The sequence below is a fragment of the Nematolebias whitei genome, chromosome 3 (genome assembly GCF_014905685.2).
Source record: "Nematolebias whitei isolate Nwh7 chromosome 3, NemWhi1, whole genome shotgun sequence".
NCBI classification, from domain to species: Eukaryota; Metazoa; Chordata; class Actinopteri; order Cyprinodontiformes; family Rivulidae; genus Nematolebias; species Nematolebias whitei.
In genome coordinates, this window is record NC_056500.1 from 40,815,418 (window position 1) to 40,831,621 (window position 16,204).

Here is a 16,204-nt window from a genome sequence, read left to right on the forward strand (position 1 = left end):
GATCAGAAATGTTCTCACAGTCAGAGAGAGTTTTGTTTTGGCGCGTTTCAGAAACAGGTGCAAAAACTTCTCTATTTACGTCTGAGAGGATTCTAAAAACATGACAGTTCGTTCAACAACTTGTTTTTCGTTTGACTCCAACCTTGGAAACGCACACTTGCTCACTCAAAGGCAGAAATCAGAAAATGCATAATTATTCTGTTACAGCTTTGACATGAGAATAAAAATCATTACACAGTTAATAAAATTGATTAGTTCACTGCCACATCTAAAATGGTTTGAACTAAGACACTTTGATTATCAACATTTGTAAAATAGTAATGATAATAAAAAGAGAGTGTTCTTTTCACTTGAATCTTCAAGAAAGAAAGTCTCAGGATGGGTGAACCTGTATTTCTGAGTTCAAATCAATGAAATGACAGTCCCTGTCCCACAAGGTTCTTAAGGTCAAGATTTTTGACCTTAGACTTAGTTTTTGACATGGGCCTAGTCCACTACAATAAATTGTGATGAACTTCCACCTTATTTCTTAAGGCTGGCTGCTCATATCATCACAGTCCCAGTGACCCACATCTTTAATCTCTCCATAAACCAAAACTCCATCCCAGACACTTGGAAAACAGCCTTTGTTCTTCCTTTGCTGACCCCACCTCACTGAACAACTATCAGCCAATCTCTAAACTCTGCATTTTAGCCAAGGTTCTAGAAAAACTGATAAACTCTCAAATCAAAAATTACCTGGACTCATTTAACATCTTACCTCGCCTTCAATCTGGATTCAGGAAACAACACAGCACAACCACTGCTTCACTGAAGGTTCTTAATGACATTGTTGAAGCACTGGATGCTAATGATTATTGTGCTGCACTTTTCTTAGATCTGTCTAAAGCTTTTGACACTGGATCATAACATCTTGTGTCATAAGCTCTCAGAAATTGGTTTCTCAGAACACACCATTGGTTGGTTCTCCAACTATCTCTCAGACTGGAGGCAATGTGTTCAACATAATGGTACTTCCTTCAGTTATTTAACAGTCAACAATGGTGTACCACAAGGCTCAGTCTTAGGACCCACCCTCTTTACAATCTACATACATAATGTAGGTAAAAACATCCCTAATGCATCCATACATTTTTACGCTGATGACACAGTTGTTTATTGTCGAGCTAAAACTGTTGCTAAGGCATTCCAGCTTTTGAAATCTGCATTTAACATCATCCAGACAGATTTGTTCCACCTCAAACTTGTCCTAAATGCTGACAAAACCAAAGGGATGCTTTTTTCAAATAGGAAGTTGGTCCCAGCATTTCTTCCTCCGATTTTATCCTCAAATGTTCCTGTGTCAAATAAGCATGAGATCCTGAACTGTTTCAACAAACACATTGCCATCCACTCCTTGGGGAGTGGTGGCGCAGAGGTTAGAGAGGTGGGCTTGTGATCCGAAGATCGCCGGTTCACGCCCCGGCCCCGACGACATCAAAATTGTGGGTGGGGTAGGTGAAACACTCACACTTGTCCCCACCCTCATTCGCCCCACTCTGGGCCCATGAGCAAGGCCCTTAACCCCAACCATGTGCTCCCTGAAAAACAGGTCTCTCTTGAAAATGAGTTCTCGTGGCTCAATGAGACTAACCTGGATAAATAAAGGCTAAATGAAAAAAAAAAAAAAAAAAGGTGTCCTGATTGAGTTTGTTGATTCCTATAAATATTTGGGTATCTTGGTCGACTCGCATCTCTCTTTTAAGCTCCATGTGGAAAACTTAGTAAAGAAACTTAAAGTTCTTTTTCAGAAACTGACCTTGTCTAACTCTGCTGTCTAACTCTGAATGCTAGGAAACGCCTTGTATCTGTGACTTTCCTTCCCTCCATTGATTACGGTGACATTATTTACATGAACGCTCCTACAAGAACCCTGCAGATGTTGGATGCTGTCTATCATGGTGCACTAAGATTCATAACTGGCTGTGATTATCGTACCCACCACTGCACCCTGTATTCACTGGTTAACTGGACATCATTAACTTCACGCAGACTCTCCCACTGGTACATTTTCATCTTTAAATCACTTCTTGGTCTGCTGCCTTCATACATCTCATCCTTCATGTCTCTGCATGAGTGCAGCTACAGCGTGCACTCTCAGGACATTATTACCTGCAGTGTTCCTTCAGTGAGGACTGAACTGGGCAAAAGGCCTTCTCCTACTCCACTCCTGTTTCCTGGAATATCTTACAAAATGATTTGAAGCTCTCGACCTTGACCTCTCTTAGTGGCTTTAAGAATCTGTTGGACTCCTGGCAGGTACCAATGCATTCATGTTCCTGTTTTTAGTTTTCTACATTTGTCTTTTCTACTTTTTTTCTTTTTTTTTGCCATCCTATTTGTTAAAAAAAAATTGTATGACTTTTTATAACTGTTTATTGTTGTTGCTGTTGTCCATTGTTGTCATCATTCTTTGTTGAAATCAGGTCTCTTGTAAATGAGTCCTCGAGGCTCAATGGGATTTACCTGTCTAAATAAAGGTTGAATGAAATAGTTTATTCAAAATCTCCCCAAATATTTGACCGAGGAACAAGATTTTAAAATTGAAATATGAAAATATGGCTTATCGCCAATATCGATGTTGGGGGGTTTGTGGATGCCGATAGCCGATACAATGGCTGGAAATTGTTGAGCTTTGTCCACCCCCAAGAAACTAAGAAAACAGTGAGTGGAGTGGGGCTTGTTTATTTAGTGCAGCTGTTAGCAGCCATGAAGCTAAGCTAATCAGAGCCTCGCTGTTCACAGACCCACAGTAGGTTTACAGGTGGTGCACTGGTCATAGAAAGTCTTCCTAACTAACGTACGTTCACATTTTCTATCCTCCACTATTCACCATAAAGTTATCAAGTGTGTTACATAAATTAAATTAAAGAAACGCCCTTCCCTGTTCATTATTTAAACAGTCACGTTTGATGAAGGTTTAATTAGTAATGACCACAGCAGCATTTTATTTTTCTTTGCAGAGAAGTAAAGGATTTCAGACCAACAAATAATTTCATTAAGGATGACAAAGATAACGTTACTAACACTGATATATATTTACTGCTATGTTAGATTTATTGTTCTGAATAACGTTTTACATGACAATAGTCTATGCTAGGTTATCTAAACGTTAGCTTGCTAACTTGAGAGGTACGTAGCTAATGACAAGCGGGTTGAAGAATTGATGAGAATTTATTATTATTGATTTATTTTACAGATCAGTTAAAATAAACTTACCATGCTCTGTTCAACAAAATGTGCTACACAGCTCAAAGCTCCCTGCTTTGGCTGTGATGAATGTCAAAAAGGAAACTTAAGGCCATGACTTGAAAGTAGTTATCATGCATCCTCTGCTGAATACATCATACAATTACAGCTGGTTCCATCATTTTAGCAGTGAAAATTTGAAATGCTTTATATCGTTGCATAATGGGACAATTATCACAGATACTGATAGGTCCCTGAACGTCTATATCGGCATAACATATCAGCCCAACCCTCTCCTTCTTACTAACCAGTTGCCAAATCACCTAAAAGGTTACTAAATGAACCCCTTCAGCTGTTATTATTTGTACCACATATCTATGCTACCATTTGTTGCCTCTGACCCATTGTTTTAATTCATTTACCTTATTTTTCTTTAAAATCCTTCAGTGGTAACATTGTAAATAACTATTGATTGACTGAATGATTATCTTCTGAGAGATTCAATAAAATTTGCTCAGTGAAGAGATAGTTCAATCATTAATGCCAATTTTCAATTTTTTTTAGCATCGATCTTGCACAGTCTGTTTGCACTTGGAGAAGTATTGAGGATGATTCGCAGCAACTGCCACACCAAATTTAAGCTCAAAATCTATAAAGACCACTGAATTATAGCCATTTTTGTTTTCTAAGAATGACTAGTTGTGGTGGCCATGTTGAACTTGGTTGACCTTAAACGTTAATTTATTGTAAATGTACAGTACATTCATTTACCACTTTTTGAAAGTTTTATTAGGATTCATTTAGCTGTTCAGGAAATATTTTGCTAACAGATAAGCACAAACTCGAACTTGAACATTTTTGCTTGCTTTTCACCTTTTGGCAGCTAACCATAATTAAAGTTAAATGGAGGCGCAGCATAGCCATGTGAGCAGTTGCATGAAGCCATCCTTGATGTAATCACACAGTGTAGCTTAACGCCGTCGGAGCGTAGCAGAGGTGAGATGAGATGTTCATGACTTACAGCCGCCTCTGTTGTTTTTCATTTGTTTGTTTCTGCTGCAGTCTGGAGAATCCTCTTTGTACAAGCCAGGTTTTATTTTATCAGTGCTGTGTTAGCGGTCGCATGAAACGAAAACAATCATTTCACGTCTCTTTGACTTTACACCTGTGTGTGGACAGCAGCCAGGTTACTACACCTCCACCATCAATCTGAATCATCAACCCTCATCTGTCTCTCATAATAGTATCAGTTGTTATTTGGCTCTTTTATTGCAGCAATTAGCAAGTCTGTTTAAGCAACAACAAAACGCGTGCAAAAACAGTAGAAGCAGGTTATCCTATTAATCATCATTTGCATTGGGAACAAATGTTCTTTCTCCCGGGGGTTTAAGTTGTCATGTGAGCAGTTTTTCGACCAGTTGTTACTTCGTGCTGCTCACCCAATGGGTCAGATGCTGAGCACAGCTTACCCAAAACACAAACGTTATATATATCCTTATTTATTTATTTGTTTATTTATTTATTTACCAGAATATGCTTCTCATAGATAAGCCCAGCCTGAAAAATATGCCCCTGTTCACTGAAGCAAAAAAAAAAAAAGAAGCCCTACCTCTGTTTTTCTCCACAGTGGAACTCCTACCCACTTGAATGTCTCGCACCAAAAACATTAAGGTTTACTTACATTCCCTGTTCAATTACAGCCCAGAAAAACACTCGTCCCTCAGCAACGGGAGACATACAGCAGATGCACCGCTTGTTTAAATATATTTAGTGAAAGTGGGACAATCTCTGGCAGCTTACACAAACATTTATCTGAGTCTTCATCATGACCTACCTCTGATATTGAGCTGCCTTGACCCCAGAACTCTCCTCCTGCCCACCAGCACCACCACTCCATCATGAGAAGAAACACTAACTTTCAAAATCACAAACCGTGCTTGTTAGTCACATCAGCAGTCCTAGTTCTGTTAACACAGACACAAAGGACCGACCAGCACCGCACAGTAAACTTTTAGAATAACATCTATTATCAACACAATAAAATAGTTCTACTTCTGTGAAAATTTGATGGTCTCAGCATCATCTCACTTGCTGATGTAACTGTTTACTGCCTTCGGGGTTTTGGCTGATCCCTCTTGACCAGTTATATTTTCTTCATCTCTCCACCCTCATTAATCACAGGTGATGGGGCCAATGATGTCAGCATGATCCAGGTAGCAGACGTTGGCGTGGGGATTTCAGGACAAGAGGGCATGCAGGTGAGAGCAAACCAGGCGGTTCTCAGTGGATCTGAAAACGCACTGCTCTGTTTGAGGCATGAAGTGTGAACAATGAATTAAATACAAAGGATGAGTATAAATATGGAAACAAACGATATTTAGAGTACTTGTTGTTTTTTCACTCCTTTAAGAGTCAGTTCAGATGGCTTGGATTGTGCTGACCGTGTCATATGTCCTGAAGAGGAGCAGCACAGTTTCTAGATATTTCAGCATTTTTTACAGCATCTTTCTGCCTAGAGGTCACGGCCAAGGTTGTCTTTGGTGTAGGACGGATTTTTTTTGTCCCTTGTTGCAGAGCATAGAGGGGAAATTGGAAATACTGTTTGTCCGTGTATGTTTTGAGCTGGATAACTTGAAACATAAATGAGGTACCAACTTCCGTTTTGACATGTGGCTGCATCTTGGCGTAAGAAAGGTCCCTATCAAAAATGGGGTTGCCCTGTCAAACTCCAAGATGGCCATCCCCATATATATGTAATCTGACCACCCATTTCATTTGAGGAAAATATGCTTTCTAGTTTTTATAATGGTTAAAAGTAGTTTCCTCAAAATATTGGGGTGGACTTTGGGGTGGCCAAAGAATAAGCTATGGTTGCCATGGTCACCAGTGGCCACCTCCCTGTCTCTGTCATTGTGCCTGATGGTATATAAAATTGCTACCTCTGCTCGCCAGGATCATTGCTCTGCTGCCTGGGACAAACAAATAAAACCTTCCTCTGTTCTCCACAGTGTAACTCCTCACTTGAATATCTTGCACCAAAAACTTTAAGGTTTACTTGAATTCCTTGTTCAATTCCAGTCCAGAAAAACCTGAAAAACTCATCATGATAATTACAAACATTCACCATTCAGCTCCCTCAGCAATGGGGGACATCGCTTGTTGGTACTTGTTTTTATTCCTCGTCTCTGCTCATTTCGTAGTAACATCCTTCTCCAAAAGAGTGAACTCTCAGAGGTGGTGGAGATGCTTCATTGTTGCTTTGGCATATTGACTCCCAACTCTAGATTAATTACTATTCGTCAAATGTGCTCACATTCAGATGGCTATAAACTCTGGAAATTTTATTTTCTCAGACACATTTCTCCACTCAGGCTTGCAACACAATTTTCCTGTTTTAGGATTGTAATCCCCACATAGTCATTAAAGTGAGTTTATTAAAGTGCAGCTCAAGCTAAACGAGGCGATGGCTGTTGTTTCTCTTGTTGACGGATAATGTTGACAGTTGAGGAGTGTCATTAAGGGTTAGCGGGGGCCCTTTAAGATGTAAGTCGCTCTGCAGGATCATCTACGGGGAGAGTTTTAGATGTTGATGGATGGGACTGACACGCTCCTGCAGCTACAGGAGGGAATCCCAGAAGGTAGACAACTCATTTAAGTGTTATTGCTTTGGAAAGATAAGCCCCCATTAAAGACTGATTAAAAAGAGGCAGGCATGTGGAGCAGGACCAGACATTTCCAACTATTTCCAGATGTGTACAGTGGGAGGAGGAGGAGTGAGGAAGAGGAAGAGACTGAAAGAGCACCTCTGATGTTTTGCAGGCGGTGATGGCGAGTGACTTTGCCCTCCCACGTTTCCGGTATCTCCAGAAGCTCCTCCTGGTGCATGGACACTGGTGCTACTCTCGACTGGCGAACATGATCCTTTATTTCTTCTACAAGAATGCCGTAAGACACTTTTCTCCTCATATCCTCTCAGCTGTGCTCGGTGTTCCCTCTTATCAATTTAGTTAATTCTTTTTGTTCACACAGATGTTTGTAGCGCTCATCTTCTGGTATCAGTTCTACTGTGGCTTCTCTGGCTCAGCCATGGTCGACCAGTGGTATCTCATCTTCTTCAACCTGATGTTCTCTGCTTTCCCACAACTCGTCACTGGCACTCTGGACAAAGACGTGTCAGCAGAGACGCTCCAACAACTACCTCATCTCTATGTGAACGGACAAAACTCTGAGGTTCAGTCTCACATTAAAACACAGAATCCTAGTTATTATCACAGCTTCTTCGTTGTAAAGTTTGTTTTCTCAACTATTAAGTTTTCTTTGTAGGTGATAAGATCACAGTTTTCTGACATGTATGTTTTTAGTTAAAACAATAATTTACATAAACCTGAGCTCTTTGAAATATATTTTGCTTTGGTCAGCATAGAAGATTATATTGCCACTTTCATGAATTGTAAATCTGTTGGAACATTGTACAACTTTGTACTAGCAATCCACACATTACTGGCAGTACTATGGCCGTTGTCAGTCCTTACAATTAGCTTTACCTGAGTTTTTTTGTCTCATTGCGGAGTGAAGAGGGAAAATTGGAAATACCCTCCATTTGTCAGTCAGGGCATGTTGTGAGCATAACAACTTGAAAGATATGTGAGGTGCTGACTTCCATTGTGGTGTGTAAATGGTAAATGGACTGTACTTATATAGTGCCTTTCTATCTAATCAAGATACTCAAAGTGCTTTACAACACAATCTGTGCCCTCATTTACCCATTCATACAGCACTCTACTAGATCTATACAAAGAATAATCTGTGTTTTATCACATTCATACACCAATGGGACACACATCAGTGGCAATGAGAGGTTCAATGTCTTACCCAGGGACACTTCGGCATGTGACTGCTGGTGGAATCGAACCCCCAACTCACACCTAGGGACAATTTAGAGTTACCAGTAAGCCTAACATGCATGTTTTTGGTCTGTGGGAGGAAACCGGAGTACCCGGAGAAAACCCACGCATGCACGGAGAGAACATGCAAACTCCACCCAGAAAGGCCCCTGGACTGGGGTTTGAACCAGGGACCTGCTCGCTGAGAGGCAGCAGCTCTACCAGTTGCGCCACCGTGCTGCCCCCAGCAGAGATATGTGATTATTTATGCGTAAGAAAGGTTATTTTGAGAAATTGGGTTGCCACTTCAAAATCCAATATGGCCACTGCCATTCATATATGTAGACCATTGCACCATGATTTGAGGAAACTATGCTGTCTAGTTTTTATTGTGCTTAAAAGTATAGTTTTCTCAAATAGTTGGGGTGGCTGAAGCCTAATCTTTTTTGGCCAAGGCCACCATTGGCCAACCCCAGTTTTGCCAATGTGCCTGGTCATGGATAAAATTGCTCCCTCCACTCGCTAGGATCTGTCACTCTTCTCTACCTCAGACAAGCAAAAAAAGAAAAACAAATTAAGATCTATCTAAAAAAGTTAAATCTGGTCCTCTGGACATTCAAAAAAACAAAACAAAGCAAAACAAAAAACAAACAAAAAAAATGTAGAAACGTTTCGTCTTTCATCCGAAAGACTTCCTCAGTCTATTTTGCTTTGTTTTGTTTTTTGAATGTCCAGAGGACCAGATTTAACTTTTTTAGATTGTTCTACCTGGATTATTGAGCATGCATCAGGAGAAATTAAGATCTACTTCTGTTCTTATGCACAGTCAGTGTAACTCCTACACACTTGAATATTGTTCACCAAAAACATTAAGGTTTACTTGCATTCCCTGTTCAATTCAAGTCCAGTAAAACACTCCTCTCCAAACTGAAAACATTCACTATTCCAATCCCTCACCGACAGGGAACATCATCGGCGTTCCACTTTTTCTGTCTGCTTTAGATTAGGATGAACCGAGCAAACTGAATGTTTTTCCAGCACCCACCACTAATAAAACTGCATTCACGTTGTCAAAGTAGAAGCTACTCCACCGTTGACATTGGCTACCATGACATGTTCATCTTTGAACGTGCGCAACACAAAGTGGACTGATCTGTTATGTGATTCTTTGCTTCTGTAACTACTTTTTTTATATATATTGTAGGGCTTTTTAAATTCTGCTTTAAAAATAAGACCAAGAAACCCACCACACACAGCTCCAACTATGGCACCCTCCATTGTTATTGTTGATGATTACCGTATAATGGATCCAGACCGATATGGAAATTTAGGCTATCGTCGATACTGATATTGGGAAGGGGAAGGCGACTGCCAATAACTGATATAATGGCTAAAAACGTTTAGAAAACAGTGAGTGGAGCGAGGTTTGTTTATTTAGCGCAGCAGTCAGCATTCATGAAGCTAAGCAAATTAGATCCACACTTTAATTAGTCCCACGGTAGGTTTACAAGTGGTGTACTGGTTATAAAAACAGTCTTCCTAATGTACATTCACATTTTCTATCTTCCACCATTCACCATAAAGTTATTGTGAGTTACAAAAATATAAACAAAGAAACTCTCTTCCCTGTTCATTATTTAAACAGTCAGTCACGTATGGTGAAGGTCTAATTAGTACTGACCGTAGCAGTATTTTGTTTTTCTTTGCAGAAAAGCAAAGATTTTGGACAAACAATGCATTTCATTGAGGACGACAAAGATAACGTTACTAACACTGATCTATTTTACCTGTACGTTAGATTTATTAGTCCATGCTAGATTATCTAAATGTTAGTTTGCTAACTTGAGAGGCACATAGCTAATGGCAACAGCTAATTTGGCAGCACGTCGGCTCAGTTGTTAGCACTGTTGCCTTACATCAAGAAGGTCTTGGATTCAATACCCGGTTAGACCTGGGGTCTTTCTGTGTGGAGTTTGCATGTTCTTTTCGTGCTTGTTTGGCTTTTCTCCGGGTACTCCCCCGGTTTCCTCCCACAGACCAAAAACATGCATGTTAGGCTGCCTTCAGGCCCAGGCCTCCCTTGCAAAAGAGTTCTGAGAGCTCAGTGGGATTTGCCTGGTTAAATAAAGGTTAATAAATAAATAAATAATGACAAGCGGGTTGAAGATAATTTATTATTGTTGGTTTTATTTTACAGATCAGTTAAAATAAACTTACCATGTTACTCTTTTCAGTAAAACATGCTTCACAGTATTGCTCCTTGCTTCGTCTGTACTGAATGTGAAAGTGAAACTCAAGTGAACGGCCATGACTTGAAAGTAGTCTTCATGCGCCTTTTGCTGGATTCATTGTCCAATTACGGCTGGTTCACAGCATTTATGGGGTGCAAATTAGAAGTGTTTATATCGGCGCTTAATGGGGCAGTTATCACCAGTACCGATATGTCCCCAAACGTCTTTATCAGTCTAAAATATTGGTCCTACCAATATATTGGTCAGGCTCTAGATTATAATGTCACATGGTCATGTTGATCATCAGCCAAGTGTTTCAGAGAATGTGTTCCCCTGGTAGTGATGAGAGGAAACATTGCTCCTTATAATGTCAAAGTCCTTTGTGTTGTTTGATTCAAAATTTCCTGGTCCCACCCTGAGAACGCACACTAACACACTTAAATTGTATTTCTCTTTTCTGTAGTTTGGCCAGTGACAGCAGTGGTTTTTCCAAAAGGCACATTTTTGTTGCACCAAACTGATCAGAAAAAAACTGATGCAAATTGCTTTTTAAGTCCTCTACATGGACAAACCAGATGTCTTCCAGAGAAATGTTTTATGGTCATGTTAACATTATTTTCATTTTGTTTCCTAATTGATCTACCACAACTTTTCACCAAACTTGAATATTCTTCTCACAATGACATTACCAACATGTTGGTGTTTCTCATGCCTAACTGATAACGTTAACACATCTGCAGTCGCATTTCTGTAGCACTTTTTTAATCCTTGATCCTTTCAGTAATTTTAAGGATTTTAAACCTACTTTTGTACATAAACACTTACGACACAAGAAATATAAAACAAAGCTGTTGTTCAGTTCAACATTAAGCATCTTTATTTAGTAAAATGAAGAAAACTTACAAATTCCAAACATTTGATCAGCTTTTAAGAAAATATTGAGTTTTTCAGTGATGTTGCTGCACTCACGTCTAATTGTTTGGATTGTTCTTGCAGGAATATAAACCATATATGTTCTGGATGAACATGATCGATGCCTTCTACCAAAGTCTGGTCTGCTTCTTCATTCCCTACTTTGTGAGTCTGGATTTCAACTCCATCATCTCATCTCAACATTTTGTTTTTGTTTACTTACTTGTTGTCTCCTCTGTTTTCATTCTGGTTTCCTGCCAAAACCCCCACCACCACTATCACCCCTCCAGGCCTACTCTGACTCAGACGTGGATCTGTTTACTTGGGGAACTCCCATCACTACCATTGCTTTGCTCACCATTCTGGTGCATTTGGGCGTCGAGACCAAAACCTGGGTAAGATCCGTGTTTTTCAATTTACTGACGACAGCGTCAGGATCGAGCTTGAATCATCGTCCTGTTTTCATGTTAGTACTATTGTGACGTTTGAAAGGATTACATTATTTATTCCAGCTAATTAGGCTTTCAGCCCATTACTTTTTCTGTGCATACTCTCTACAGATAGTCTACACCACATTCAGCTCATTTCACTTATCACTGGCTTGTTTTACTCCCCTCATTCTCACTTTTCCATATTTTATTTTCAGGCGTTCATACCACAGCAGTCTTAATCTGAAGTTCTCATCACCCTGTAATGAATCAGTCTCTTCTATTATTTCTAGGATGTGCATTTGTCTTGGCAAGTTTTTAACTTAAACATGAAGAGCAAGTATTTTACTATTAGACACAATTGTCTCTTATCAAGAGAAGTGCTCATAGAGAGGAGAACTGACTATCAGCTGGCAGGTTTTTATTGTTCTCACCATCTGTGAGGTATTTTAGGTGAAAGCACAGCTGCCTCCTCTTTATACAAAAAGTTTAAACTGTAATTAATGACTGCTTTTGTTCAGGAGTGCAGTCCACTGATCCATTATACATTTACACTGTCAGATCAGACAGTCGGCTCCAAGCACACACAAAAGTTCCTCTGTAAAAAATAAAGAAATAAAAATAAAAGGTCTGCATGCTCGCTTTTTGTAGTCATTGAGTGACTTTGTTTTTATCCTAAGAGTGAAACACTTTCAGCCCCAAACAATGTAAGAAGATGGAGTAAATGCTGAGTTTTCTCAGACTAATGTGTGGCGTCAGATGAATTTGCTATTTAGTTTGTGGGACAAGTAAAGAAACAATAATGTAGAACAAGTTTATGTTTTTGTTGGAAATCAAATCAGTTCCTGTATTTAGAAAGTTATAATAATAATGTGTTATGTGTTGTCATCATTGTATGTTCCCATACAATGGTGAAATTGGCTCTCTGCATTTAACCCATCCACCACCAGGTGGAGCAGTGGGCAGCTGTGGAAAGCGCCCGGGGAGCAACTGGGGATAATGTGTCCTGCTCAGAGACACCACGAGATGTGCAATGACCGGAGATCAAACCCGAGACCTTCAGGTCCTGTCGGCTGCCTTCCCCTACACCATCTTAGCCTTTTATGCCCATTTTGGTTCTTCAAATTGGAAAAGATGGATGTTTTTTGGCAAGTAAAAAAAAAAAACATGGCAGTAAAAAAAGTATCCTTTTTTAAGACAAAGATGGAATTTGTTTATGAAAAGAAAAACACTTTTTTGGAAAAAATTTTACACTTTTTCTGAGGCAAATATAATCTTTACCCAGGTGACATGAATTTTTTTTAAACAAATAAAAACAGCTAAAAGTTGTAGACATAATTTCATGAGCATGTAATTAAAGGACATATTAAGTAAGCCCAACCGGTGTGGAAATTTTTTGTCTATCGCCGATACCGATATTGGGAGGGGGAGGGCATCACCGATAACCAATATAATGGCTGAAAATGTTTGAGCTTTTTCCACCCTCAAGAATCTAAGAAGACAGCGAGTGGAGCGGGGCTTGTTTATTTAGTGCAACTGTTAGAACTGTAAAGCTAAGCAAATCAGAGCCATGCTATACTTAGTGCCACAGTAGGTTTACAGGTGGTGCGCTGGTCATAAAAACAGTCTTCCTAACGTGCGTTCACATTTTCTGTCCTCCACTATTCACCATAAATTCAAGTGTGTTTCATAATTCATAACTGGGGCCAAGATGGGGTAGAGGTAGGGCAGCCAACCTGGGCTCAGAAAGTCACAGGTTCAACTCCCTGCCATGCCCACATGTCGGGGTGTCTCTGAGCAAGACAGCCAATCCGTAATTGCTCCCCGGACACCTACATAGCTGCCCTCTGCTTCACCTGTGTGCATATCAGGTGTGATGGGTTAAATGCAGAGAACCAATTTCGTCATTGTATGGGAACATATAATGATGACAACATACAGCACTTACCAATATAAATTAAACAAAGAAACATCCTTCCCTGTTCATTGTTTAAACAGTCTAGTCACGTATGGTGAAGGTCTAAGTAGTATTGACCGCAGCTGTGTTTTTTTTTTTGTTTTTTTTTTTGCAGAGAATAAAGATTTCAAACAAACAATGCATTTCATTGAGGACAACAAAGATAATGTTACTAACACTGATATATACTTACCGCTACATTAGTTTTATTGTTCTGGATAAAATTTTACAAGGCAATAGACTATGCTAGGTTTTTTTAAACATTAGCTTGCTAACTTGAGAGTCACAAATAATATCAAGCAGGTTGGAGGATTGAAGAGAATTCATTATTGTTGAGTTGTTTTACAGATCAATTCAAATAAACTTACCATGTTCTGTTCAGCAAAATATGCTACACAGTATTGCTCCCTGCTTCATCTGTGCTGAAAGTGAAACTTAAGTGAACAGCAATGACTTTAAAGTAGTCTTCATGCGCCTTCTGCTGAATACATTGAACATTTACGGCTGGTTCACCGCATTTTAGGGGTGAAAATTAGAAGTTTTTATATCGTTGCATAATGGGACAATTATCACCGATACCAATAGGTCCCCAGATGTCTTAATCAGCCTAAATTATCGCCCCTGCCGATATATCGATCGGGCTCTAATCTTAAGATCTCAGTTTTGGGGCTTGTTTGTGTCTTCCTGCTCGACGTTTTACTCTCAATCGTGGCAGCCTTTTTTAAAATACAACCATAAAAAATGCATAGATCCACTTTGTTTCTACAGTTCTCATTCTGATCCAGCATCTGTTTAAAATGTCTTCCTTTAATGGGAAAATAAAATAGAAAAACTAAATCTGATGCTTCAAAATAATAGCACAGCAGTATGAAATGTTACAGTGGTCTTGTTTGAATTGTCCAACTGAACTGTATTTATTATAATGATAGGTAAAGGTTTTGAATTAATTATTTTTGATATGTTTGTGACCAAATGAAGGCTTGTTAACTTCAACTGGATAAATAAATGTTACCTTGTTCATTATGTGTAAACCTTTTGTTCTCGTCCCCCATAGACCTGGATGAACTGGCTGTCAATCGCCTTCAGTGTAGCTTTATTCCTCACTGTGGCTCTGTGCTACAACTCCTCCTGCCCCACCTGCTACTCACCCTCCAACCCCTACTGGACCATGCAGAGGCTGCTGCAGGAGCCTCTCTTCTTCCTGCTGCTCACCGTTACTCCTGTGGCCGCCCTGCTGCCTCGGTACTTTTGACTCTTTGATTTGCACACAGGAGAAAGCATAGCCAGCCTCTCCAATATTTCTGATTTATGCTGTGAAGTATGTCTTATAGATACCAGATGTCTTTTATGTAAATTCCAGGAGCTTCACATGAATTTTGGAGCGATGTTGAAGAAACGTCTGCCTCTGTTTTATGTTCCAGATATTTGTACAGGGCGTGTCAAGGCACTCTGTTTCCAAACCCAGTGCAAGTTGGACGGCAGTTGGATAAGCTCCCCGCCGACACCCGCAGGAACATCCTCAGTCTGAGCAGGGTCAGGACGGGGGCGCCGCTCAGTCCCGAGCCTCCCTTCCTGTCCCTCAGCAAGCTTTCACCAAAGAGTTGCGTTAATAAAGACCAGAAGAGCACCTCTGGCTCCAAAGCACCGCAGGCCAGACAGGCTCCTGCTGTACAAACAAATGAAGAAAGGGGTCAGAGAATATCACCCACACACACTGAGAAAGACCTCACAGATCTCTGCAGTGCAGCCCCTTCAGAGCTGAACACGCTCCCATACACCAAAAAGGATCCTCCGCTCTCAAGGGAGTCGCCACCTCCTTCCACCAAAGAATCTGAAACTTTCAAGCTGTCAGCTCAGAGGTTTTTCAGCAGGATTACTTCCACGCCTCTGGCCTCACAGGCAGACAGCATTCAGCTGAACCTGCCCCCCGACGGAGCCTCGCAGTACGTCAAATACTCCCGGAGCTCCGAGGAAGGACGTGGGTCTGATCGTGCAACAGCTCACAGGACTGAGGGGGGGCGAGAACAGTCGCTACACACTGCCTTATGATGTCACTCTATTTGCACAACAGTGTTTTTAAACTAACTTTATTCCATTTTTTTTATAAAATATACAGAAAGGTACTTTATATTTTCAATTTAAAGCTAAGTGATTATATTTTAAAATATTAGGAAACAAGAACTGGAACAAACCGGCGCCTCTTTTTTATTTTTTATTTGACATCTCAGTAATTGACCAAGTTTCAATGAGAAGCAGAAAAGTAAAGAAACATTCCTCTGCACACTTAATGCAGTACTTTTATTTATTTAAAGTTTCTGTGCTACAAGGAGCTGCTGGTTCTTTCAGCTCGGCCTGTTGTAGCATCAGAATCGGCTCAGACACCTCTGTGGCCTCACAGATCACAGCTTTTACTCCTGAGGAGACAAAGTTTTAGATGATTTCAGTCCCTGCTGACATGCCAGGTTTGGGCATGTTCGGGCTTTTAACTAATTTTTTTAAGTTGATGCAAATCGTGGATTATTTTTTGTTATTGCTTTGTTATTTTGGTTCAGTCTTTCTGAAAAT

At 40.1% G+C, this 16,204-nt stretch overlaps 1 protein-coding gene across 1 annotated transcript in view; it reads left to right on the top strand.

Moving 5' to 3' along the window:
• Positions 1-15,688, top strand: part of atp10a (ATPase phospholipid transporting 10A) — a gene marked incomplete at its 5' end in the record, with an annotated part of 51,900 nt that extends 36,212 nt beyond the window's left edge. The window contains 7 exon segments of the mRNA XM_037674342.1: positions 5,410-5,486; positions 7,048-7,173; positions 7,258-7,458; positions 11,339-11,419; positions 11,545-11,649; positions 14,694-14,881; positions 15,061-15,688. Of these exon segments, the coding sequence (XP_037530270.1) occupies positions 5,410-5,486; positions 7,048-7,173; positions 7,258-7,458; positions 11,339-11,419; positions 11,545-11,649; positions 14,694-14,881; positions 15,061-15,688 (1,406 nt within the window).
• Positions 15,689-16,204: the final 516 nt, after the last annotated feature.